This window comes from Strongyloides ratti (genome assembly GCF_001040885.1).
Source record: "Strongyloides ratti genome assembly S_ratti_ED321, chromosome : 2".
NCBI lineage: Eukaryota > Metazoa > Nematoda > Chromadorea > Rhabditida > Strongyloididae > Strongyloides > Strongyloides ratti.
In genome coordinates this window covers 10049325-10075648 of record NC_037308.1, presented here as the reverse complement: position 1 = coordinate 10075648, position 26324 = coordinate 10049325, and the positions used below count along the sequence as shown (strand labels likewise).

Genomic DNA, 26324 nt, shown 5'->3' with positions numbered 1-26324 from the left:
ATATTATAAATACTTAAAGTATATAACCATTAAAACTATAATAAAAAATTGAAAATTTTATAATATAACGTTATTAAAAATATAGTTTGAATACACAAATGACAATAGTACTATTATTATTATATGCAGTAGGTATGTAGTTATAAAAAAGAGAGGGGTGAAAAAGAATCATCGATATGTGTGATTTCAACTATTGATATATTGATAAATCAGTGTATATACAACAAAATAATAATAATAATGTAACAGATTATTTTTGAGCAAAACTTTTAAAAAGTTAAATAATTGAAAATAAACCAGTTCACTATTCTAAGAGATAATAAATATTTTTATAATATAAACCTCCAACAAGTGAAATACAAAGCAAGGGTGCTTAATACCAATTTATTTTTAATATAAGAATGTAATAGTTTAATATTAAAATAGAAAAAGTTTTTTTTTTTTTGAATAATAATACTTTTTGATATTTATATCAAATTATTATATATCTGTTTTCCTAATTTTATTATTTATTTAATATTTATTTTTTAATAATTTTTTTTTAATATATTTACAACTGGAGATAATTTTTTTACTATGAGTGATAATTTAAATAATGATGAAGATAAAAATTTAGATGATGGATTAGAACCTATGGATACTTCTACATGTAAAGATAATACCACAAATAATTTAGAATCTTGTGATAAAACTGAAAATAATGAATCAAATGAAGATGAAAAAGAGGTAGTAGTTAATTTAACTTCAGAAATATTTTCTAAACATGAAATATTAAGACAATATGGAATTTTAGAGGATATAAAAATTTTTTATAAAGCTTACTGTGCCGAAAATTCTTTAACTTTTAGTAGCTTTACAAAATTATATGCTGAACATAATATGAGTGTACTTTTTTTGGGAAAATTTGCAGCATATGAATTAGTAGAAACATCTGAATATATGCTTCAATATGCTATTGAATTTACAGTTCCATTAGTTGATGATAATCAAAAACCATATTTACCACTTTCTGAAGATGAAATTGATCGTAGTAAGGATAACGATCCAGAAAGATTGAAACGAATTATTTTTGGTATTTATCTTTGCTATATGTTTTATAATAGTCAACCATCACAATATGTATGTAATATTCATGTACAAGTAAGACAACTTCAAGAAATTCAAAGACTAATGAAAGAAGTTTTATTGAAAAATAATCAATATGAAGCTATGTATTGTCTTTATTGTCTAATACAACATGATGCTTTTACAATAGTTCCATTTGGAAATGATGTATGTTTGTCATTTTTTAATAATTTTATATATTTTTAGTATACATTTAAATTACCTTCAAGTAGAACATTACCCAATGATGGATCAGAAAGACTCCCATCAATTAAAAATTTTGATCTTGTTACTTCAAGTGGCAGCTTATCTGCATATAAAAAAGAAACAAATTTTAAGTACATGCAAACGTGTCACGAAAAATATCAAGAAATGAAAGAAAGGTTTAATATGAATAGAATTTCTATGGTAAAAGAATCTCCAAATGAAATTTTGGATAATGTAGAAAGAAGGTCAAAAAATCAATCCAACTCTTTGGATGACTCTTCAAAAAAGGAAAAAACAAAGTAAATTCATGGTGGAATTTTTTTATACTTATTAAAAATTTTAAGTTTTTATAAATTACATATTTTCGAAGATAAATCTTTTTTTTCGCTGCTTATTCTGGCTTTGCTTTCCTTTATATTTTAACATTATTTAAAAGCTTTGTCTTTGTCTATATAATTTTTTTAGAAAAAAAAATATATAAGATTGACAACTATACATTGTAATTTAATATCTTGTCTCAAACTGTATTTCAAATGTCTTTTTTTTTCAATTTAAATCTATTAAATATTTGCTAAGAATAAACATCGTAATTTTTATATTTTCAAGATTAATAAATTACTTGTAATAGAAAAAAATTGAATATATTACAATTTAAAGATGAAAAATTTAAAAACAAAGATTTAATTAGACAAAATGTTAAAATAAAAAAATATTATCATTAAACATAGATATTGATTTAATCTTAAATGGAAGCAATTATGTAAATGATTTTGAAAATAATTTAATATTAAAATTTTTGTTTCTTTTAACTAATAAAGAAATAATTTTCAACCAAGACAGAATAGTAATAATTTATCAAAATAAATGCATTTAAAAATACAACTTAGAATTTATATTAACATAATCAAGATTAAAAATTAAATTCTAATTAAAAATAAGCAAGTTATAGTATATGTAGCGTTTAATCTGCTTATTTCAAAATATTATTCAAATTATTAAAAGTATGAATTATTATAATGAGTCATTTTATGAATTTTATACAACTTGAAATAATAGAAATTTTAAAAGAAATGTTTTAATTACACAGTTATATGAATAACTTCTTAAAATAAATTCAAATTTTTAAATAACATTATACTATAATCAAAGTTGCTTCAAATATTATTAAAAAAAATACTTTGAAAAAATTGGTTTTATCATTAAAATTTGATGTCATATAATGTATGACTTTTTAAATACCAAAAGAATTTTTATCAGTTAAAAAATGATCATTGATTAATTATAGTCAAAAGAATTCTAAATAAACTTATATTAAAAATAAAATCAGCAATAGTTTTTATGACGAAATTTTTTTCAAACTTTAGAAATAGTGCTTTTTAATATAAAAGATATTAATATTTTTTAATGAAAATAGACATTTATTTGAAACTTAAGTAAAATAGAGTATTAAAAAAAAACACTCACTTAAATAAATAATAATAAAATAACTGTGATGTTCAAAATTTGATATCAACTATTATTCTAATATTTCATCTCATGCATTATCATTATCATTATCATTCGATAAAAAAACATACTATCAATAAAATTTTAAAAATTTAATAAAAATATATCTTTATCAATTTAGATAAATTAATCTTTGAAATGATCAAACAATAAAATCAAATTCCTCTAGTATAACTCACACATTTTTTTCTTTTGATAAATATTCCATTTTGAATTTAATAAATTTTAAGCAATGCAACAAATCATGAAACAATAAAAACATTAACAAGAATTTCAATTTCAAGAATTTTATATTTAATGTTATTTTTAAAAGTCATTTAATAAAGTATTTGCAAATCAAAAGTAATTGCATTAATTTTTGAATTTTAAAAAATTTTTACAATTCAAATTTTCAATAATAAATAAGGAAAACTGAAATGAATACAAAAACAAATTTATAAAATACCATAGAAGAAAACTAAAATAAGAAGAATGAAAAATTAATTGTATAGTTTTTAGTAAATAATAAGAAAAGTTGGAAAAAAGCTACATCCTATCACGAAAGTTGTAAAATATTTAAATTTGGTGTTGTGTCAATGTTGAATTGGCGCATTAACAAATTAAGTTACATTTCATGTATCTTTTGATTCTGAATTGATGCCCCTTATTTTTCTTTTTCTTTTTCTTTTTATTTTCAATTTTTTTTTTATTTTAAAATTTTAGATTTCTGGTATAATTTTGTACTAATAATTGAATACTTATGTTATGGAGCATTCTGGGCTCAGTCCGAGTTTTTCAGAAACCAGTCACCATGCAACAATTCGAGAAAATTATTTAAATGAAAAATCTGCAAAATGGAAACAACTTCAAAGCAAAAGATATAGTGAAAAGAGAAAATTTGCTAGTGTTTATGATGGTGTAAAAGAAGAAATGCCACCAGGTTAGTTTATAATATGCCTACTTTAAAAATTATAATAAACAATTTTTTAGAACATGTTCGTAAAATTATTAGAGATCATGGTGATATGACATCAAAGAAATATAGAAGTGATAAGCGTGTTTATTTAGGTGCATTGAAATATATGCCACATGCTATATTAAAATTACTTGAAAATATGCCAATGCCTTGGGAGCAAATACGTGATGTTAATGTTCTTTATCATATTACTGGAGCAGTATCATTTGTAAATGAAGTTCCTAAAGTTGTTGAGCCTATTTATATTGCACAATGGGCAACAATGTGGATAATGATGAGACGTGAGAAACGTGATAGAAGACATTTTAAAAGAATGAGATTTCCACCTTTCGATGATGAAGAACCTCCATTGGATTATGCCGATAATATTTTAGATGTTGAACCATTAGATGGTATTCAAATGGAATTAGATCCTGAAGAAGATGGTTTTGTGGCAGATTGGTTTTATGACCATAAACCTTTAAGTAAAGATTTACGCTTTGTAAATGGTCCCAGTTATAAAAAATGGCAACTTACTATTCCTGTGATGTCTACACTTTATCGTTTATCTGATCAATTATTATCAGATTTAGTTGATGACAACTATTTTTATCTTTTTGATTTAGAATCTTTTTATACTGCAAAAGCATTAAATGTTGCTATTCCTGGTGGACCAAAATTTGAACCACTTGTTAAACATTTGAATAATGATGATGAAGATTGGAATGAATTCAATGATATAAATAAAATTATTATAAGATGTCCAATAAGAACTGAATATAGGATTGCTTTTCCTTTCTTATACAACAATTTAAGAAATGTATTACCTGTTGTTGCCTCTTGGTATCATACTCCTAATGTTGTATTTTTGAAACCAGATCCTGCTTTGGTTCGAGATCTCCCTGCATTTTATTTTGATCCTTTAATCAATCCAATTGTAAGCAGAGATGTAAAAAGAACAAAAGAATCATTTGATATACCAGATGATGATGATTTTTGTCTTCCTGAAGATGTTGTTCCATTGTTTTCTGAAACACCATTATATACTGACAATACATCTATGGGATTATCTCTAATATTTGCTCCAAGACCATTCAATTTACGTTCTGGCGCTACTCGTAGAGCTGTTGATGTTCCTTTAATAAAGTCATGGTATAGAGAACATTGCCCAGCTGGTATGCCTGTTAAAGTTCGTGTATCATATCAAAAACTTTTAAAAGTTTTTGTACTCAATTCTTTGAAGCATCGTCCTCCAAAACCACAAAAACGAAGATATTTGTTTAGAAGTTTTAAAGCAACAAAATTCTTTCAGCAAACGACACTTGATTGGGTTGAAGCTGGACTTCAAGTTGTTAGACAAGGTTATTCTATGCTTAATCTTTTAATTCATCGTAAAAATCTTAACTACTTACATTTGGACTACAATTTTAATATTAAACCAGTTAAAACATTGACAACTAAAGAAAGAAAAAAATCTCGTTTTGGAAATGCTTTTCATTTATGCCGTGAAATACTTCGATTAACAAAACTTGTTGTAGATGCTCATGTTCAGTATCGTCTTAATAATGTTGATGCTTACCAATTAGCAGATGGTTTGCAGTATATTTTTGCTCATGTTGGTCAACTTACTGGAATGTATAGATACAAGTACAAACTTATGAGACAAGTTCGTCTTTGTAAGGATCTAAAACATGTTATATATTATCGTTTTAATACTGGACCAGTTGGAAAAGGACCAGGTTGTGGTTTTTGGGCACCAGGATGGCGTGTTTGGCTTTTCTTTATGCGTGGTATTACTCCTTTGCTTGAAAGATGGCTTGGAAATTTATTAAGTAGACAATTTGAAGGAAGATTTTCTAAAGGTGTTGCTAAAACTGTCACAAAACAACGTGTTGAATCTCATTTTGACTTAGAACTTAGAGCAGCTGTTATGCATGATATTATTGATACAATGCCTGAAGGTATTCAACAAAATAAGTCTAGAATTATTTTGGCTCATTTATCTGAAGCATGGAGATGTTGGAAAGCTAATATACCTTGGAAAATTCCTGGTTTACCTACACCTTTGGAAAATATGATTCTCAGATATGTTAAGGCTAAAGCTGATTGGTGGACTAACTCAACTCATTACAATAGAGAAAGAGTTAGAAGAGGAGCTACTGTAGATAAGACTGTATGTAAGAAAAATTTAGGAAGATTAACTAGATTATATTTGAAAGCGGAACAAGAAAGACAACATAATTATTTAAAAGATGGACCATACATTTCTCCGGAAGAAGCTGTTGCTATTTACACTACAACTGTTCATTGGCTTGAATCTAGAAGATTTTCACCAATACCTTTCCCACCATTAAATTATAAACATGATAAGAAAATTTTAATATTAGCTTTAGAAAAATTAAAAGAATCATATTCAGTAAAAAATCGTCTTAATCAAGCTCAACGTGAAGAAATAGCTTTAATTGAACATGCTTATGATAATCCACATGATGCTTTGTCACGTATTAAAAGACATATTCTTACTCAAAGAAGTTTCAAAGAAGTAGGAATTGAGTTTATGGATTTGTATACACATCTTATACCTGTTTATGAAATTGAAGCTTTAGAAAAAGTTACAGATGCTTATTTAGATCAATATTTGTGGTATGAGGCAGATAAACGTCGATTGTTTCCAAATTGGATTAAACCTGCTGATACTGAACCACCACCATTATTGGTTCATAAATTCTGTCAAGGTATCAATAATTTAAATGGTGTCTGGGAGACAACAAATGGAGAATGTAATGTAATTTTAGAGTCTAAATTAGAAAAAATGTACGAGAAAATTGACTTGACACTTCTCAATAGATTACTTAGATTAATAGTTGATCATAATATTGCTGATTATATGACATCAAAAAATAATGTTGTAATTAATTACAAAGATATGAATCACACAAACTCTTATGGAATTGTTAGAGGACTTCAATTCTCATCTTTTATTGTACAATATTATGGTTTAGTATTAGATTTGTTGATTCTTGGATTACGTAGAGCAAGTGAAATTGCAGGTCTACCTCAAAATCCAAACGATTTTTTGACTTTCCAGGATTCTGAAATAGAAACATGTCATCCAATTAGATTATACGTAAGATATATTGATAAAATATGGATGGTTCTTCGTTTTGATGCTGATCTTACAAAAGATCTTATTCAACGTTATCTCACAGAGTATCCGGATCCAAACAATGAGAATATTGTTGGTTACAATAATAAGAAATGTTGGCCACGTGATGCTAGAATGAGACTTATGAAACATGATGTTAATCTTGGAAGAGCTGTTTTTTGGGATATTAAAAATCGTTTACCACGAAGTATAACAACAATTGAATGGGAAAATAGTTTTGTTTCTGTTTATAGTAAAGATAATCCAAATATGCTTTTTGATATGTGTGGATTTGAATGTAGAATACTACCTAAATGTCGTATGGAAACTGAAGATTTTACACATCGTGATGGTATATGGAATTTACAAAATGAAGAGACAAAGGAGCGTACAGCACAATGTTATTTACGTGTTGATGATGATAGTATGCAGAAATTCCATAATAGAATAAGACAAATATTGATGAGTTCTGGAGCAACAACATTTACAAAAATAGTTAATAAATGGAATACAGCATTAATTGGTCTTATGACTTATTTCCGTGAAGCTGTTGTAAATACACAAGAATTACTTGATCTTTTAGTTAAATGTGAAAATAAAATTCAAACAAGAATTAAAATTGGATTAAACTCAAAGATGCCTGCTAGATTTCCTCCTGTTGTATTTTATACACCCAAAGAAATTGGTGGTCTTGGAATGTTATCAATGGGTCATGTTCTTATACCTGTTTCTGATCTTAGGTGGATGAAACAAACTGACAGTGGTGGTATTACTCATTTTAGAAGTGGAATGTCTCATAATGAAGATCAACTTATTCCTAATCTTTATCGTTATATCCAACCATGGGAAGCTGAATTTGTGGATTCACAAAGAGTATGGGCTGAGTATGCTTTAAAAAGACAAGAAGCTAATGCACAAAATCGTAGATTAACATTAGAAGATCTTGACGATAGTTGGGATAGAGGTATTCCTCGTATCAATACACTTTTCCAGAAAGATCGTAATACTTTAGCTTATGATAAAGGTTGGAGAGTTCGAACTGAATTTAAACAATATCAAATTTTAAAATTAAATCCTTTCTGGTGGACACATCAACGTCATGATGGAAAATTGTGGAATTTAAATAACTATAGAACAGATATGATTCAAGCTCTTGGTGGAGTAGAAGGTATTTTGGAACATACTCTTTACAAAGGAACATACTTTAGTACATGGGAAGGATTGTTTTGGGAGAGAGCTTCTGGTTTTGAAGAATCTATGAAATTTAAAAAGTTAACAAATGCTCAACGTTCTGGTCTTAATCAAATTCCAAATCGTCGTTTTACTTTATGGTGGTCACCCACAATTAATCGTGCTAATGTTTATGTTGGTTTTCAAGTACAACTTGATTTAACTGGTATTTTTATGCATGGTAAAATTCCAACATTAAAAATTAGTTTAATTCAAATATTCCGTGCCCATTTATGGCAAAAGATTCATGAAAGTATGGTTATGGATTTGTGTCAAGTATTTGATCAAGAACTCGATGCTTTAGAAATTCAAACTGTTCAAAAAGAAACTATTCATCCAAGAAAATCTTACAAAATGAATTCTAGTTGTGCAGATATTCTTCTTACAGCTCAATATAAATGGCCAATATCACAACCTTCATTACTTGGTGATACTAAAGATATTAGTGAAAATAAGACAATGCAAAAGTTTTGGGTTGATGTACAGTTACGTTGGGGTGATTATGATTCACATGATATTGAAAGATATTCTAGAGCTAAATATTATGATTATACTAGTGATAATATGTCTGTATATCCTTCACCTTGTGGTGTGTTAGTTGCTGTTGATTTAGCTTACAATTTATACAGTGCTTTTGGAAATTGGTTCCCTGGATTGAAACCATTAGTTAGACAAGCAATGGCTAAAATAATGAAAGCTAATCCTTCTTTATATGTATTAAGAGAAAGAATTAGAAAAGGTTTACAATTATATAGTTCAGAACCAACTGAACCATTTTTAACATCACAGAATTATGGTGAATTATTCTCAAATCAAACTATATGGTTTGTTGATGATACTAATGTATATAGAGTTACAATTCATAAAACATTTGAAGGAAATTTAACAACAAAACCTATTAATGGTGCTATATTTATATTTAATCCAAGAACTGGACAGCTATTTTTAAAAATTATTCATACATCAGTATGGGCTGGACAGAAACGTTTATCACAACTTGCTAAATGGAAAACTGCAGAAGAAGTTGCTGCTTTAATTAGATCATTACCAATTGAAGAACAACCAAGACAAATTATTGTTACAAGAAAGGCAATGATGGATCCACTTGAAGTTCATTTATTAGATTTTCCTAATATTGTTATTAAAGGTAGTGAATTAATGTTACCATTCCAGTCAATTATGAAAATTGAAAAGTTTGGTGATTTAATTCTTAAAGCAACAGAACCACAAATGGTACTATTTAATTTGTTTGATGATTGGTTAACATCTATCTCATCATATACAGCATTTTCTAGAGTTGTTTTAATAATGAGAGCAATGCATATTAATCCTGACAAAACAAAAATTATTTTGAAACCTGATAAGACATCTATAACACAACCACATCATATTTGGCCAACATTATCAGATGAAGATTGGATGAAAGTTGAATTATCACTTAAAGATATGATACTTCAAGATTATGGAAAAAAGAATAATGTTAATGTTAATAGTCTTACACAATCTGAAGTTCGTGATATTATTCTTGGAATGGAAATTAGTGCTCCATCTAAACAACGTCAACAGATAGCTGAAATTGAGGCTCAAACTAAAGAACAAAGTCAATTAACTGCTACAACAACAAAAACAACTACAAAACATGGAGATGAAATTGTTACAGTTACTACAACTAACTATGAGAAAGCAACATTTACTTCACGAACAGATTGGAGAGTTAGAGCTATTGCTGCAACAAATCTTCATTTAAGAACTCAACAAATATATGTTAATAGTGATGACATCAGAGCAACTGGATATACATATGTATTACCTAAAAATTTACTTAGAAAATTTATTGTAATATCTGATCTTAGAACACAAATTGCTGGATTCTTATATGGTTGTTCTCCTCCTGATAATCCTAGTGTTAAAGAAATTCATTGTATTGTTATGCCACCACAATGGGGTACACATCAACTAGTTAATTTCTCTAGTCACGTTCCTCGTCATGAATTTTTAAAGGATATGGAACCTCTAGGTTGGATTCATACACAACCATCTGAATCATCACATCTTTCACCAGTTTCTGTGATTACACATTCAAGAATATTATCAAATAATACAGAATGGGATGGTGAAAGAACAATATGTATGACAGCATCTTTTACTCCTGGATCCGTATCATTAGCCTCATACAAATTAACCCCATCAGGTTTTGAATGGGGAAAACAAAATCTTGAAAAAGGAGTTAATCCAAAAGGATATACACCAAGTCATTATGAGAAAGTTCAAATGATATTGACAGATTCATTTTTAGGTTATTATATGGTTCCTGTAGGAGGAATATGGAATTATAATTTCATGGGTGTAAGATTTGAAGCAGCTATGGAATATGATTTAATATTAGGTAATCCAAAAGAATTTTATCATGAAGATAATAGGCCATTACATTTTCATAACTTTAAAGTTATGGAAGATGAAAAAGGTGTTTGTGGAGCTGATAATGAAAACTTTTTTGCTTAAGTTTGTATTTACTTTATATAATTGATTTTTTTTTGTATATAACTTTTTATTTAATTTGAACACTTTCTTTGTACTTCTCAACAAAAATAAATAAAATGTTTTAAGAAACAAAAAGTTTTATATTTGTATATCATTTTAATTTTCAATTATATAATTATAAAACAAAATATTTTCTAATCTTATCATATATTTAAAAAAAAAAAAAAGATGACATCATTTAGAGATAAAAATTAGCATTTCTTATAAAGTTACAACCAGAGTAAATAAATAATACTATATTTCAAATATGGTTTTAAAATAATCTTCTATATTTAATTTTACTTTCTATTGTGTATCATTAAAAATGTTCAATAATCATTTTTAAAAGAAAGAGTGTTTCCTTTTTTTTTCAAATAAAAGCTAAAAATAATCTATGAATCAAATGTAAAGGTACTTTAAATTGTTTAATATTTTTAAAAAAATTAAAACTAATGGTATTTTTAATATTCAAGTTATCTAAAAATTTATTTTAAAAGAATAATATTACAAAGATCAAAAAAAAATTTTCATATTTTTTTGCTTTCACATAAGTAGTGTTTACAATTTTCGTACATTTTTAATATAATCCTTGATCAATAAATTTATCTAAACACAGTTGATTTGTTTAAAAAAAAAACCCAATTCGTTATTTTCAAGTATGTGTAAAATAGAAATTAAATTTTGTAAATAAAATGATAAATTTTATGATGCATGTAAAACAAATCAATTAGTATAACAATATATAATCTACAAAAAGTCTTTATTTGTTTTCAAATAAAAATGATGTATTTTAAGTTGTTATCAATAAGAATAGTAATTTAGAATGCATATTGTTCCCATTTTTCAAATAATGCAAGAGGGTTATCTGAACCCTCATCAACAACTGCAGATCTGGCATCCTCAACTACAATAGTTCCATCTGATTTAACAATTTTGAAGGATGGAATTGTTTGTATTGAACATTGTTCTTTTAAAGATTGAGCATCATCTAAATTGTAATCCATCATAAGCCATTTACCCATTTTTTCTTCATAATACTCAAAACAATCTTCCTTTTCTCTATCTACAGAAATGAAAATAATTTCAAATTTTTTTCCTTCTTTTTTAACATTTTCATAAAATCTCTATAAATTAATAACATTAATTGTGTTATAAAATAACTAACTTTAAGTTTTGGTGTAAATTGACGACATGGACCACACCATCCAGCAGAAAAATACAATCCTACAACATGTCCCTTCAAAATACTAGATCCTTTTCCTTCATTCTCTTCACCTCTATACAAATCAACATCATTAACCAATTTTTGAACTGAAACAAGTATATAAAAATAATATATCTTTTATTAAACCAAATTTACCATTCATCTTTTTTTTTTCCTTTAAGTTCAATCAAAAATATCTAGAAAAAAAAAAGAAAGAAAAGTAAGTTAATTAAAAATATATTAATAAAAGATCAAAAATAGCAAAAATAAAAAATTGTATATTTCTAGAAAGTAGACAGAAAAATGATAGTCAACTTTCCAAAAAATTAAATAGAAATAATATATTAATATTTTATTCAAAAAACCTGTTTTAATCAAATATTAAAATAAAATTAATTTTATAAATAGTATAATTGTGATAGAGGCTGTACTTGATAAGAAGATACCTTTTGTTTTTGTAGTTAAATGTTATACTTTTGATTACATTCATATATTATGGTGAAATTTCTTTTAATTTCAAAATTTTTATTAATGCACACAAAATATATGAGTAATATATATAAATTGTCATAACTTTTATACTTTTTATTTTTAGTTTATATATAATGTTAGTTTGTATAAGTAAAATAAATTTTAAAAAAATAAAAAGAGAAACATTGAAGTAATGTTTTTAAAAAAAAAATGTAAAAGAAATATAGCATTAGAAAAAATATATTTAAAAAAATTTAAATAAAAAAATTTTGTTTGTATATTTAATTACATAACATACTTTTTATATATAAAACTATAAATATGTTAACATGAAAGTATTTCAAACGATAGAAATAACAAAATTAAAATTTCTTAGTATAAAAAAAAAATTTTACAAAAAAAGAAAAAAATAATGATAGTAATTCTTGTAATATATTTTTTTTCAACTATGTGAAAATATGGTTGTTTGACTTGGACATTCTCCCAACTATATCTTTTATATGATATCACTATATTATATTACGCTTTGTATATTTAAAAAATGTTTCATATTTAAGTGTTACTTATTTATTTATTTATATCAATTATTTTATCTAACCATATTTAATCATATAATTTATATTTATTATTCATTTTCTTTTCAATTTCATTTATAATATCATGGAAAACAATCCATTTTTATTATTCTTTTTACATTCAATTTCATCTCATAATAGGAGTTTTCTTTTTTTTTTTCCACAATAAATATTATCTTTCAACAATTATATTTACTATTTTAATAAATAGATATTCGTTTAAAAATGACTGATCGAAATTATAGCAGTTCTTTAAATATTTTTATATATATATAATATTACACAAAAATTTTTATATATTTTAAGGTGTAAAAAAAATTTTTTTAGTTAATATGTTGTATACTTGAGTAATATTTTCTTTTCTTTCAAAAACTTACATTACTTTTTATATAATCATAATAAAAAAAAAATGTTTTTTTTATCAATAATATATTAATAATTTTAAAATAAATATTTTTTTTTTCTATTCTTTTATACTGTTTTTTTTTTCTTTCAAGGTTGTTTATATAATTATAAAATAAACTTTGAAATATAAAATATTTAATATAATTTTAACTATTTAATTTTGATTTCTTAATTTATCCCTCTTTCTTTATTTATTTAAATGTTATCTTTGGATTTAATCAAAATATTCTTGTTACTATGATGAGAAAGAAATTTTAAAACATTTTTAGTGTCATTTCCTGTCGTTTTTATTTTTCTCTTCAATCTCTGGTACTCTTTTATTCTTAGTCATATTTCATTTTTCTAATCATAAAATTTTTCTTTTTATTATGATTTTTCTTGTCATAAGTAATAATTTATTAAATTTTGATAAAATCAAACATTTTATAATATTTTAATATTGTTAAAGTTTATTTAATTTTATATAAATATTTTTATTGGTTATTTTAACAATTATAATTATATTAATCAATTTTTATTTGATATCTAAATTGAAATTTTAAAAAAAAATTGTAGTTTGCTTTTTGTATGGTAAATTATATATATGTTAACATAATTAAATTTATAAAGAGGCACAGAAATAGGAAAGTTTTTTTTTTCTTTATTTTCGTAATCAGAATCATACAATGTTTTGCTATCTTAATTTAACTTAAGTTTTTTTTTTTGTTGATAATTTATTTAATAGAAATTAAATTAAATTTGTATCTTTAAAATAGGTAAATAATTTTTTTGTATTACTATTTTATTTCTTCTAGTATTTATCATATTTTATATTATATAAAATAGTTTAATATGAACTTTTTATATTAATAATTTATAGTTTTGAATGATTATTACTCTATATTAAGGTCGTAATTTGTTGAGTAAACAAAGAAGAGTCATTAGTACTTTCAATACAAAAGGATAGACAATTAAGTTTAGAGATAAAATTTGTTCATTATTGTAAACAGATGTTTTGTATTGAATTATGATTTTAACTTTTAATATATTGTCAATTAATCAATTAAAATAATTTTGTTTTATTTTTAAATAGTTATTATATAAATATTATTTAAAAAAAACAATTTTTAATCTTTAAAAATGTAAAACTATAAATATTCCTAATAACATTCCAAATGTTACTGAAAAAACTGTGTGTACTACACTATTTTTAATACTAAAAAGTTCCCAAAAATCATCTAATATATCAGTTTTTTTATGTAACTGTGTCTCTACATCATTTAAACCAATACTTGATAAATCAGTGAGACAACTCTTAACTTTATTATTATTATCTATAAAATATTAGAAATTTTAATTAACCAGAAATATAATTTTTTTTTACCTCTATAAACAATAGTACGTTCATATTTTGAGTAACGACATTTATTTTCATCCATGATTATATTTCTTTTTAAAACTAGTAATTTTAATTATAAAAAAAAATAAATGTGATTATTTATATTGAGTTAAATTGTAAAAAAAAAATTATATATATTTATAGTCTTATATTTATTTATAAAATGATTTTTTTTATGTTATTCAAATATACTTTACAATCAAATTAATCTAATATTAATATTTATCAAAAATATGCAAAAAAAAAATTGCCAATTGCTTTTTGTAAAATTTTATTTTATTATAGTTTTTCCTTTTTTTTTTCTTAAGTAACAAATAAAAAGTGATTCTTAACAAAAAGTACAAATAATAATGTCTTTGAAGAATGCCCAATTGATAATAAGTTCTGTTCATTATATATTTTTTTGTTAGGACAAATAAATATTATCTCTTTTATCTTTTGCCATACCATATCTTTTTGGTGATTGATGGCATTTAAGAAAAGAGAAACAATTTGTGCCTTTCACAAAACAATAATTAGACTAGTGGATCTCATTTGTAGTATTTTATATTATACTTTACTTATATATATATATATATGATATCTTATAAACTTTTCTTGTAAAAAGTTTTTGTTCGTATAAATTTATATTATATTATATATATATTGAGTAGATAGAGTCAGGAAGTTAAATTAACCAGTTCTTTTTATTTTATTTATTGATAATCATATTATTTATTCCTCCTATATCTCAAAAGTGGCACTTTTAAAAATTATATATAGATTTATTAATAATACAGCATCTATTTAAAAACTGAAGACCTACTTTTAACCATGCTACTTAATTAGAAGATTCTGTAAAACTAGACATAAAAACATACTATTTCAATAAACCACATACATTTTATAAATGATTGATTTAACTAAAATATATCTTTTATATTTATTTGGATCTAAAAATTTTAGTACATTTATTAATATATATTTTTTGTATATCAAAAAAAAAATATTAAAATATAATCTAAAGTACCACATTATTTTTATTAACTTTCTCTATAAAATATTCTTTTTTTATCATTAAAAATAGATAAAAATTTTAATTTTATTAATTTTTTCTTAAACATATGGTATAATTTTGAATTATGTTTAGTTGTTATATATTTAATTGCTTATTACATATGTATAAATTTATTTTTTAGTCCAAACTTTTATTTTTAGTTAATATATATTATTATTAAATTCATACTTTTTTTTTTCCATGTTCTTGAATATATAATGTAGAAATATATAATGATGAAAATAAAAGATGCTATATGTCATTTAAAACTGATAATTGTCACATTTCGTGTTCCGTAGCTTTTCATTTGTAATAGAACTTTTTTTTTCCACCAATTTTGGCATATTTTCTTTTTCTATCTTTAAAATAAAGAAGAATTGTTAAGATATATTAAATATTATTTTTCTCTCTCTCTATCTTACTTGTCATATTGGATTATTTTGATTGTCTTTTATGCCATTTATCTTTTTATTAATATATTATTTATTATTATAACATATATATATATATTTAGATATATATAGTTACTATTCATGGTTGTATTACAATAAATATACTTAAAAACTACCATCAGATAAAGAGTGATCAGAGTGAAAGAAAAGAAATTGCAGGTGTGACGACATTATTAATAATTTTAATATTTATTAATAATTGATGTATACTTTTATTGCCATTTTATTTTTACCCATCATTAACTTATTATTTCCTTAATTTATTTAACAAAAATTTTTATATATTTATTATTAATTGTAACACAATTGTACATTTGTGTTATAATAATATTATTATTTATAAAAACTTTTTTTTTTAATATTAAAATAAAGTTTACATTAAAAAGTAATTAATGTTTTGTTTTTTCATTTTTTTTTAAATAGAGTTTATTTACTTTTTATGTTTTATTAACTTTTCAACTTTATTTTTACCAATGATGTTCTTCATACTATTTAATCTCAATATATAGATATATATATATATATTTAGTATTTGGTTCTAGTAGTAGTATATGACTTATTCTGATAAGATGAAAAGATACACTCACTTATCAGAAACATGAGAGTTTTATTATTATTCTGGCCACAATATCAGTTCATATACTTTTCTTTCAATTGAAGATAAAGAGAATATGAAGTTATGTTTTCTGATGAAAAAGAAAAGGACATACTTTATAACAAGAAAGAAAATAACTCAAGATTAGAATGTTATATGTTTATATATTGATATTGATATATATATATAAAATATATACCCTTTAGTAGAATATTTTTATACTATAGTCAATTAATATAAAATCTTAAATGTCCTTGAAACAATCCTAAAAAGCATTGTTTTATAAAAACATCGATTTTCATGAATATAAGTAAATGAGAAAAATTAATACCATATATCTTTATACTTATATATATATATGTATATTGATCGACAAATATTAGATATATACATATATTTCTTTTATAATAGAAACGATTGCCATGTCTTGTCACTTCTACAAATTACACTAACTTCGGGACAATTAAAGGAGAATTGATTAAGGAAATAGTAATTGGTCTTTTTTTTCCTTTATATTCCACACTAAAAGATTTATGTATATTGAAAATCATTAAAATGACATTGAAAATTGTAATATATTTAAGTATAATTTATTTCTTAAATATATATATATATATATTTTTTTTTTTTAAAATACAATTATTATTTTATCGTTATATTTCATTATGTTACTTTTTAATAATTTATTAATATCTTAATTTTTTTTTTTATTTTTAGAAAATATTTAATATATTTAAAAAAAAAAGTATATAATGCCTCAGGAAGAGATAGATTTAGGTGTTTTACCAGATGATGTTCTTATAAAATTAAAACAATTAGAGTTAGAATTGGCAGAGGGTGATATTACACAGAAAGGTTTTGATAAGAAAAAATTACTTTTAATTGGTCCATATATTCAAGCGCAATTAAATCGTAAGTATAAATTATCTTATCATAAATGTATATATTACACATTATCATTTATAAATATTTAAAATATATACTTTGTTTTTAATTGCTTAATTTTATTACATATTTAAAATTTTTTTTATTTTTATTATTACTTTACTATTTAAAAAAATTTTTTTTCTCACATTTTTAGAAGATCATAAAATTTCAAGTACTCCACAGACAAGAGCAAAAAGAAGAAATCAGAGAAGGTTAACGAGAGAGGAATCAAGATATAAATCAGAAATAAGACACGAGTCAGTTCAAGCTGCATTAAGGCAATGGAACAATTGTGATAGTGAAAGAACTAATAATAAAAATACTGAAATTTCAATCTCACCCATTAATTTAATTAATAAAAAGAAGGAAGATCAACAAATATATGAAAATAGTTGTATAGTTGTAAATCAAGAATCAGGTATGTTCTAAAAATTTTATTATATATTGTTTCTCAATTATTTTGTTATTCAATATATTTATGATACTCTATTAGTTTATATTATCCCTTTTTAATGAATATTTTTATATTCAATATTCCAGTGGCCTCCATTAATCACACCTCTACTTTAATGATTAATGAATTTTAAGAAATTACTCTTCTTATACTTTTTCTCTTTTCAATATATACATTATTTTTATTGTTAAAGTTTAAGAAATTTATTTATTTTTACAAAGATGAAATATTGCCCTTTTAGACATTTTTTTTGTACTAAGAAGATAATGATTAACTATTTAAAAAAAACAAACATATATATTTAAAAATTATTTTTGTTATAATAATTTAATAATTTTTTTTTTTAAAAATATTTTAGAAGAAAATAATTTATTTGATATTGAAAAACCTACCACAAAAAAGTGTAAAGATAAGATAAAAGAAAGTAACAAAAATACTGATACATTTACCTTAGATAAAATAATTACTATTAGTAATATAAACAAAGAGGAAAACAGCATCACAGGTAAGAGGACATATTAATTTTTTTTTTTATTTAACAGGTTTTAAAAATAAAAATTATTATTAATTTAAAAAAGAATTATTTTGTTATTTCACCTTTTTATTTAAATAAACAAAAAAATTATTCACCACCTCATACTTTTTTTTTGATTAGATGTATATGTTATAAAACACACAATAATTTTATGCAATATGATATTATACATATTTAGAATGTTAGGTTCATTGTTTACGAAATATGGAAAAAAAAAATTTTTTTTCTAGTTTTGATTATGTGTATTACTAAAAACTTTATAATGTAATAAATATATAATTATTTAACAGTAATTGTAAATGTTAAATTTATTAGTAAAAAAAAATTTTAATTGAGATTATTCTTTCCAATTTTTTTTGTTATTTCTTTTATAGAAATAAAAATAATAATATTCCTGACTAAATATATATATATTCTATCTTTTTTAAAACACATTTATTTAGTTAAATGCTTTTTAATGTCTTATAATAATTGGTTTTTTTTTTGCCTTATAATATACTTCTTTTTTTTTAATATTCATTGATTTTTACTCTTTTTACAAGTTGATATTACTACTATTACTTTATAATTTATTAATTAATTTTATAAGTGCCACTGTATCAATTATTTCCACTTTTACATTTAATCTATTTTCAATTTATGTACATATTTTTAAATTTACTGATAGATTTTTAAACTACATAATACTTTTTAATTTCCTCTTTTTTAAAATATGTAATATAATATTACTACATACATATTATTTTCTCATATATATACATTTTTTTTTCAGAATTTCATAATACTAGCACATTCTATAATTTTATAATATATTTTTTATCTAGTTTTAAAATCACACCTGTATTTATATAAAAAAATTATGTATATATTGTATGTTGTCTTAGTATTAAAAACACTATTTTAAAAAAAAAAAATAAAAATATTATTTTATTAGTTTTTAGAGGTAAACAAAATACTTAATTCTAAATATTTTAATAATAATTCTTAACATTAATAATGTAATTAATATATTTATGTTAATTATTATAGATGAAATTGAGCTAGAAATAGACAATAATTCATTAAAAACTTCCACACCAACAGTTCTTCAACAATTAATAGCTAATTCAATTGCAGATGAAATGGAACCTGGTAGTAATAATTTAGTTAATTTTTTGAAATCTCCTGGTACTTTTTCTTCCAACACAACAAATACAACATCATCTAATGATTCATGTACTATTAACAGTAGATCACAATCAAAGATTAATGTTTATCAAAATTTTAATATTAAAGAAAGTAATGTTGATGGAGAGTCTCTCTCTTCAATAAATATTTCTGAACCAAATAATTCCAGTTGCCAGGAGGTTAATAATTCTTATCATACTAATGATAGTAGAAATTCTACTAAATCTCTTGAATTGGAAAATAATTCACTACGTAAGTTACACATATTTACTTAAAATTGTATTACTTTATTGTTGTTTTTTTTTTCTGGGTTTTTGTTTTACTTTTTTTTTCTTTAATTTAATATATATTTTTTTTAGCTATGAAACCACTAAAAGTTTCTGTTAAAATACAAGCACTTTTAGAATCACTACAGGTTAGTTTATTTTAATTGAAAAAAAAAAAAATTTTTTTTATATAACTAAAATTAGTAAAAAAAAATAAATGGAAAAAAAAAGTATTCTTAAATTTCTATACTTACTATTTACTATTATCTTTCTCTTCAATCATTATCATTTAAATTTTTCCTCTCTTTAATTTAACAAGCAATTATTATTATAAAGGCAATTTGTTATTTATTTACTTCTTCTCATTTTTCTCCAAAAAGGATTAGTATTAATGTAAATTCTCTACACTTTCTGAAACAACATTATTCTTTATCTTTTAAATTGACACTTTATAATATCTTAAGTGGTAATTACTATATCTTCCTCTTTTCAATTAGTTTTAGAAAGAGAGATATACAATTTTTATTTTAATCCCTTAAAAAGATACATATTTATATATTTCTATTAAATCACATAAAAATAAACATTCTTTTATCATTAAAATTAAATCATCATTTTTTTAAATTTTATTTAAACTCTCTGTTCTTGATAATATAACAGATCACATACTTTGACAATTCATATATCCTCTTTTCACACACCATACTCACAAAATAGCAAACTTCCGCCAAACTCATTATCATCTTTCTTCTTCTATTTCTTCTTCATCATCCTTCAATTCCAAAGCATTATGTCTACATTTTTATTCTTCATTCATTCATTCATTCATTCATTCATATATATATATATTTCCTCAATAAAATAAAAATATATACATATTAACAAAGAATATATATTCTTTTAATATATTTATTATTTTTTTTTTCAAATATTTTCTCTCCCTCTTCTGTGTAAAAAAAAGTGACATATATTATATATATTTAATAAAAGATTTATCAAGAATTTTTCATTCATCACTATAATAAAATATATTCTTTAATTTTTTTTATTACAATTTTTATTAGAATTTACTACTCTTTTTTTTTAAATACTTATTTTTACTTTATATATATATATATATAAATTTTTTATTTTTCTAAATATTTAAAACTACAAAACATTTTTAAGAAAATTTATTTCCATTCCATTTATTTTTTTTTATATAAAAACAAGTTATTAAAGGTTGATTATATAATGTTTATTCTTGCTACTTCTACAATTATTCCTACCCATAAAATGAATAATGATAATAAAAAGTATGAAAAAAATAATAATACAAGTATGATGTGTCAATCTTTAAATCAAAATGTTTGGAGTTCCTCATCAAATTCTTTTAATGATATCAAAGATAATGATACAAAAAAAATTAATGAATTATTATCAATAAGAGGAAGATATGAAATAAAAAATAAATCATCATCAAGATCTAAATCTAATACAATAATTGAAACATCAGTATCAAATTCCCTTAAACAAAGGCGTTTTATTTATCAAACGGCACATAATCCTCCACCATCATTATATAATAATAATAATAATAGTTATAATCTTAAGACAAAATATTCTTCACAAACGACAATTAATGGTAAAATTCAATCATCATTTACTAGAAATTTACCATTATCTTATGATATATCTCAAGTTATTACTATATTTGATCCAAAAAAAATTGAAGAACAACGTAAAAAAAAATATAAAAGTTTTAATGATTCTTCTATAATAATGTATCCTAAAAATAATCCAAATGCTGGATTTATATTTGTTCATAATGAATTAAAAAGTTTTACAAAAACTAAAATGATAACTGTAGGGGGAAGAAATGTTAGAAGTATAAGAATAGCTGATCTTCCAAATATTGATAAAATGCATTCTAATTTAATATTAAAAAAATATCATTTTTTACAGAGACCTAGAAGTAAACCATTACATGAATATTATAATGATGATGATGCTGAATTAGAGGCTATGGCTAAAATTGTTGATCCTAATGCACCAAGACCTGAAGGTTCTTATATACAACCTATTAGAGGAGAATTTCCTATATCATCACCATCAACAATACCAACACCACAATCATCTAATAGTAATTCAAATTCAACAAATAATTTAAATAGTATTTTAAATAATTTTCCACGTTCTATTGAATCTGCTCTCCATAGATATGGTACAACATCACCTAAAAATTTATGTGGAATATTATTAGATAATAATGGAAAAATGTTACAATCATTAAGTTATAGTAAATTATATTCAAGAGCAAATAAAATAGCATATACTTTATTAACTAAAACTATTACAAGTAATTGTGTAATTGGACATTCACAAAATCAATCATCAATAAGTAAAGAAAATTTACGACAATGTATTTGTAAACCTGGTGATAGGGTTGCTTTAATATTTTCTAATAATGAACCATTATCATTTATTACTGCTTTTTATGGTTGTATTATTGGTGGTTTAATACCTGTTCCTATTGAAGTTCCTAGTAGTAAAAAAGATGCTGGTATTCAACAAATTGGTTTTTTACTTGGAAGTTGTGGTGTTAAAACAGCCCTAACAACAGAAAATTGTTTTAAAAGTTTACCAAAGAAATGTTCAACAACCTCTTCACAGGGTACCAATCTTCATCCATCTGATATGATTGATTTAAAAAGTTGGCCAAAATTGACATGGGTTATGAGTGAGTATGTTTCAAAACCAGGAAAAGAATGGAATATTTGTGGAAGAAATATTAATGATGAAAGTATTGGATATATTGAACATTCAACTGATCGTAAAGGATATGTTAAAGGTGTTGCTATAACAAGAAATAGTATAATATCTCATTCAAAATCAATTACTGCTGCAATGAATTATAAGGAGGGTGAAACAATTATTTGTGTTCTTGATTTTAAAAGAGAAGTTGGCCTTTGGACAAGTATTTTAACATCATTATTTAATGGTATGAGAGTAGCTTTTGTGCCTTATAATTTAATGAAAAGTAATCCTAGTTGTTGGATGATTGCTGCAACAAAATTAAATGCTAGTCATGTTGTATTAAAAAGTAGAGATTTACATTGGAGTTTATTAGCATCTAAAGATCAAAAAGATATTAATTTAAATAACATTAAAAGTATTATTATTGCTGATGGTGCTAATCCTTGGTCTTTATCCTCCTGTGATCAATTTTGTTCAATATTTCAAAAAAGAGGTCTTCGTCCAGAAGTATTATGCCCATGTGCTGGAAGTAGTGAAAGTGGTTTAATAGCTATAAGAAGACCATTTGTTATGGAATATTCTAGTGATACTGGAAGTAGTAGTGTATCATCATCAACACCTAGTGGTAGAGGAGTCCTATCAATGGAAGCATTATCACATTCAGTTGTACGTGTTGATAAAGAAACATCATTAACATCATTAACATTACAAGATGCTGGTCAAATAATACCTGGTGGAATATTAGTTGTTGTTAAAGTTTCTGGAATACCAAAAATTTGTAAAGCAGATGAAATCGGTGAAATATGTATCTCATCACCATCAACAGGATCATTTTATTGGGGTTTAGATGGTATTTCTTCAGGAACATTTAAAGTTGAACCACTTGGACCTGATGAAAGACCAATTGGTAATTTAACTTATGTAAGAAGTGGTTTAATTGGTTTTCTTGGTCCAGATGGTTTAGTATTTGTTATTGGTAATAAATCGACAATGATGAATGTATCTGGAAGATCACATAGTGCTGATGATATTATAGCAACTGTATTAGCTGTAGAACCAATGAAATTTATTTATAGAGGTAGAATAGCAGTATTTTCAATAAATGTTTTAAGAGATGAAAGAATATGTATTGTTGCAGAACAAAAACCAGATGTTCAAGAAGAGGAAGCATTTAATTGGATAACAAAAGTTCTACAAGCTGTAGATAATATTCATCAAGTTGGTATATATTGTTTAGCACTTGTACCAGCAAATCATTTACCTAAAACACCACTTGGTGGAATTCATGTATCAGAAACAAGACAAAGATTTTTAGATTGTACACTTCATCCAACAACATTATTAATGTGTCCACATAATTGTGTATTAAATTTACCTAAACCAAGAGAACCACAACAAAGTGAAGTTGGTCCAGCAGCTATGTTTGTTGGTAATATTGTACAAGGTGTTAGAATAGCAGGAGCACAAGGAAGAGAATTACAACATTCATCTGATGATAATAAATTATTAATAGATATTTTAAAAGATCTTGCTACAACATCACCAGATCATATTTTATATACATTAATAAATTCTAAGGGTATTGAAGTAGAATCATTATCATGTGGACAATTGTATAAAAAAGCTGAAAAAATTGGTCTTTTATTATTAGAAAAAGGACATTTAAATGAAGGAGATCATGTTGCATTAATTTTTCCACCTGGTATAGATTTAATAACAGCATTTTATGGTTGTTTAATAGCTAATCTTATTCCAGTATGTATTAGACCACCACATCAAAGTAATCTTCAATCAACTTTACCAACAGTAAGATTAATGGTTGATATATCAAAAAGTGTAGCAATATTAACATCATCAAATATAGGAAAATTATTAAAAAGTAAAGAAGCAGCTCATAGAATTGATACAAAAGCATGGCCAAATATTTTTGATATTGAAGATTCATCATCATTTACCAAAAAAAAGAATATATTCAGTACTGGTAAAAGAGGACCTAATGATATTTGTTATCTTGATTTTAATGTTTCAACAACTGGACAATTAGCTGGTATTATTATAAATAATTCATCAGTTATAATGAAATGTAAATCATTAAAAGTTGCCTGTGAATTATATAAATCAAGACATGTTGCCTTATCTTTAGATCCATATTGTGGTTTAGGTTTTGAATTATTTGTTTTAAGTTCTGTTTATTCTGGTTATCATTCTATTATAATACCACCACAAGAAGTTGAAATTAATCCATCATTATTTTTATCTGTTGTCTCTCAACATAAAGTACGTGATGTTTTTTGTTCATATGGTGTTATGGAACTTTGTGTTAAAGAATTAGCACCACAAATAGATTCATTAAAAGAAAAAGGAATATATTTAAGTTGTGTTAGGACATGTGTTGCTGTTGCAGAGGAAAGACCAAGAGTTGCATTATGTACAGCATTTGCCAAATTATTTGCTCCACTTGGTTTACAAAGTAGAGCAATTTCAACATCTTTTGGTTGTCGGGTTAATACAGGTATATGTATGCAAGGATCATCTTCACCAGATCCAGCTACTGTTTATGTTGATGCTAGAGCTTTAAGAAATGATAGAGTTTCCCTTGTTGAAAAAGGATCTCCACATAGTGTACCATTAATGGAAAGTGGTAAATTATTACCAGGTGTTAAAGTAGTTATTGCTAATCCAGAAACAAAAGGTCAATGTGCTGATAGTCATTTAGGTGAAATATGGGTTTCTTCACCATTTAATGCAAATGGGTATTTTTCAATATTTGGTGAAGAAGCAACATTACATACAGATCATTTTAATGCTAAATTAAAGACCGGTGATACAAAAACTGTCTTTGCAAGGACAGGATATTTGGGTTTCTTAAAACAAACAAGTTCAATAACTGCAAATGGTGAATTACATGATGCAGTTTTTGTTGTTGGTTCATTAGACGAAACAATGATATTAAGAGGAATGAGATATCATCCAGTTGATATAGAAGTAACAGTAGTTAAAACACATCGCAAGATAATTGAAAGTGCTGCTTTTAAATGGACAAATCGTTTAGTGATAGTTGCAGAAGTGGAAGGTGATGAAGCAGAAGCATTAGATCTAGTACCAGCCATTACTTCCTCAATTCTCGAGGAACATCATTTAATAGTTGGGGTTGTTGTACTTATTGATCCGGGTATGATTCCAATAAATACAAGAGGAGAAAAACAAAGAATGCATTTAAGAGATTCTTTCTTAAGAGAAGAATTAGATCCTATATATATTGCTTATAATATGTAAAAAAAAAAGGATAGTAATAATTTTTTATACATAATAAAAACGTGTTATATATTATCTCATTAGTTTTACATTTTTTTTTTCAAATATAAAAAATAAAACATATTATTTTTTATTAATTATAACACAATCATTTTAAATTATTTATATATTTTCCTATAATAATAATAAAACACTAAACATATAAAAAAGAAATAAATTTTT

The 26324-nt window shown here is 23.9% G+C and overlaps 5 protein-coding genes across 5 annotated transcripts; 3 read left to right on the top strand and 2 right to left on the bottom strand.

Annotated features, from left to right (window-relative positions):
- Nucleotides 1–576: 576 nt before the first annotated feature.
- On the top strand, nt 577–1614 carry SRAE_2000319800 (Small nuclear RNA activating complex (SNAPc), subunit SNAP43 family-containing protein; the record flags this gene model as incomplete). The annotated part of the gene is made up of 2 exons (XM_024654364.1): nt 577–1272; nt 1312–1614. The coding sequence occupies 2 exons, from the start codon at nt 577–579 to the stop codon at nt 1612–1614; spliced, it is 999 nt and encodes a 332-aa protein (XP_024507742.1).
- Nucleotides 1615–3561: 1947 nt separating this feature from the next.
- On the top strand, nt 3562–10628 carry SRAE_2000319700 (Pre-mRNA-processing-splicing factor 8; the record flags this gene model as incomplete). Its single annotated transcript, XM_024654361.1, has 2 exons — nt 3562–3736; nt 3787–10628. 2 exons carry the CDS (start codon nt 3562–3564, stop codon nt 10626–10628), a joined length of 7017 nt encoding a protein of 2338 aa, XP_024507741.1.
- An 836-nt stretch (nt 10629–11464) lies between these two features.
- Nucleotides 11465–12013, bottom strand: SRAE_2000319600 (Nucleoredoxin-like protein 2; the record flags this gene model as incomplete). Its single annotated transcript, XM_024654360.1, has 3 exons — nt 11465–11770; nt 11812–11957; nt 12007–12013. 3 exons carry the CDS (start codon nt 12011–12013, stop codon nt 11465–11467), a joined length of 459 nt encoding a protein of 152 aa, XP_024507740.1.
- Nucleotides 12014–14414: 2401 nt separating this feature from the next.
- Nucleotides 14415–14719, bottom strand: SRAE_2000319500 (Hypothetical protein; the record flags this gene model as incomplete). Its single annotated transcript, XM_024654359.1, has 2 exons — nt 14415–14614; nt 14665–14719. The coding sequence occupies 2 exons, from the start codon at nt 14717–14719 to the stop codon at nt 14415–14417; spliced, it is 255 nt and encodes an 84-aa protein (XP_024507739.1).
- A 2795-nt stretch (nt 14720–17514) lies between these two features.
- On the top strand, nt 17515–26123 carry SRAE_2000319400 (Disco-interacting protein 2 homolog C; the record flags this gene model as incomplete). Its single annotated transcript, XM_024654358.1, has 6 exons — nt 17515–17674; nt 17844–18107; nt 18502–18648; nt 19708–20097; nt 20205–20260; nt 21333–26123. 6 exons carry the CDS (start codon nt 17515–17517, stop codon nt 26121–26123), a joined length of 5808 nt encoding a protein of 1935 aa, XP_024507738.1.
- Nucleotides 26124–26324: the final 201 nt, after the last annotated feature.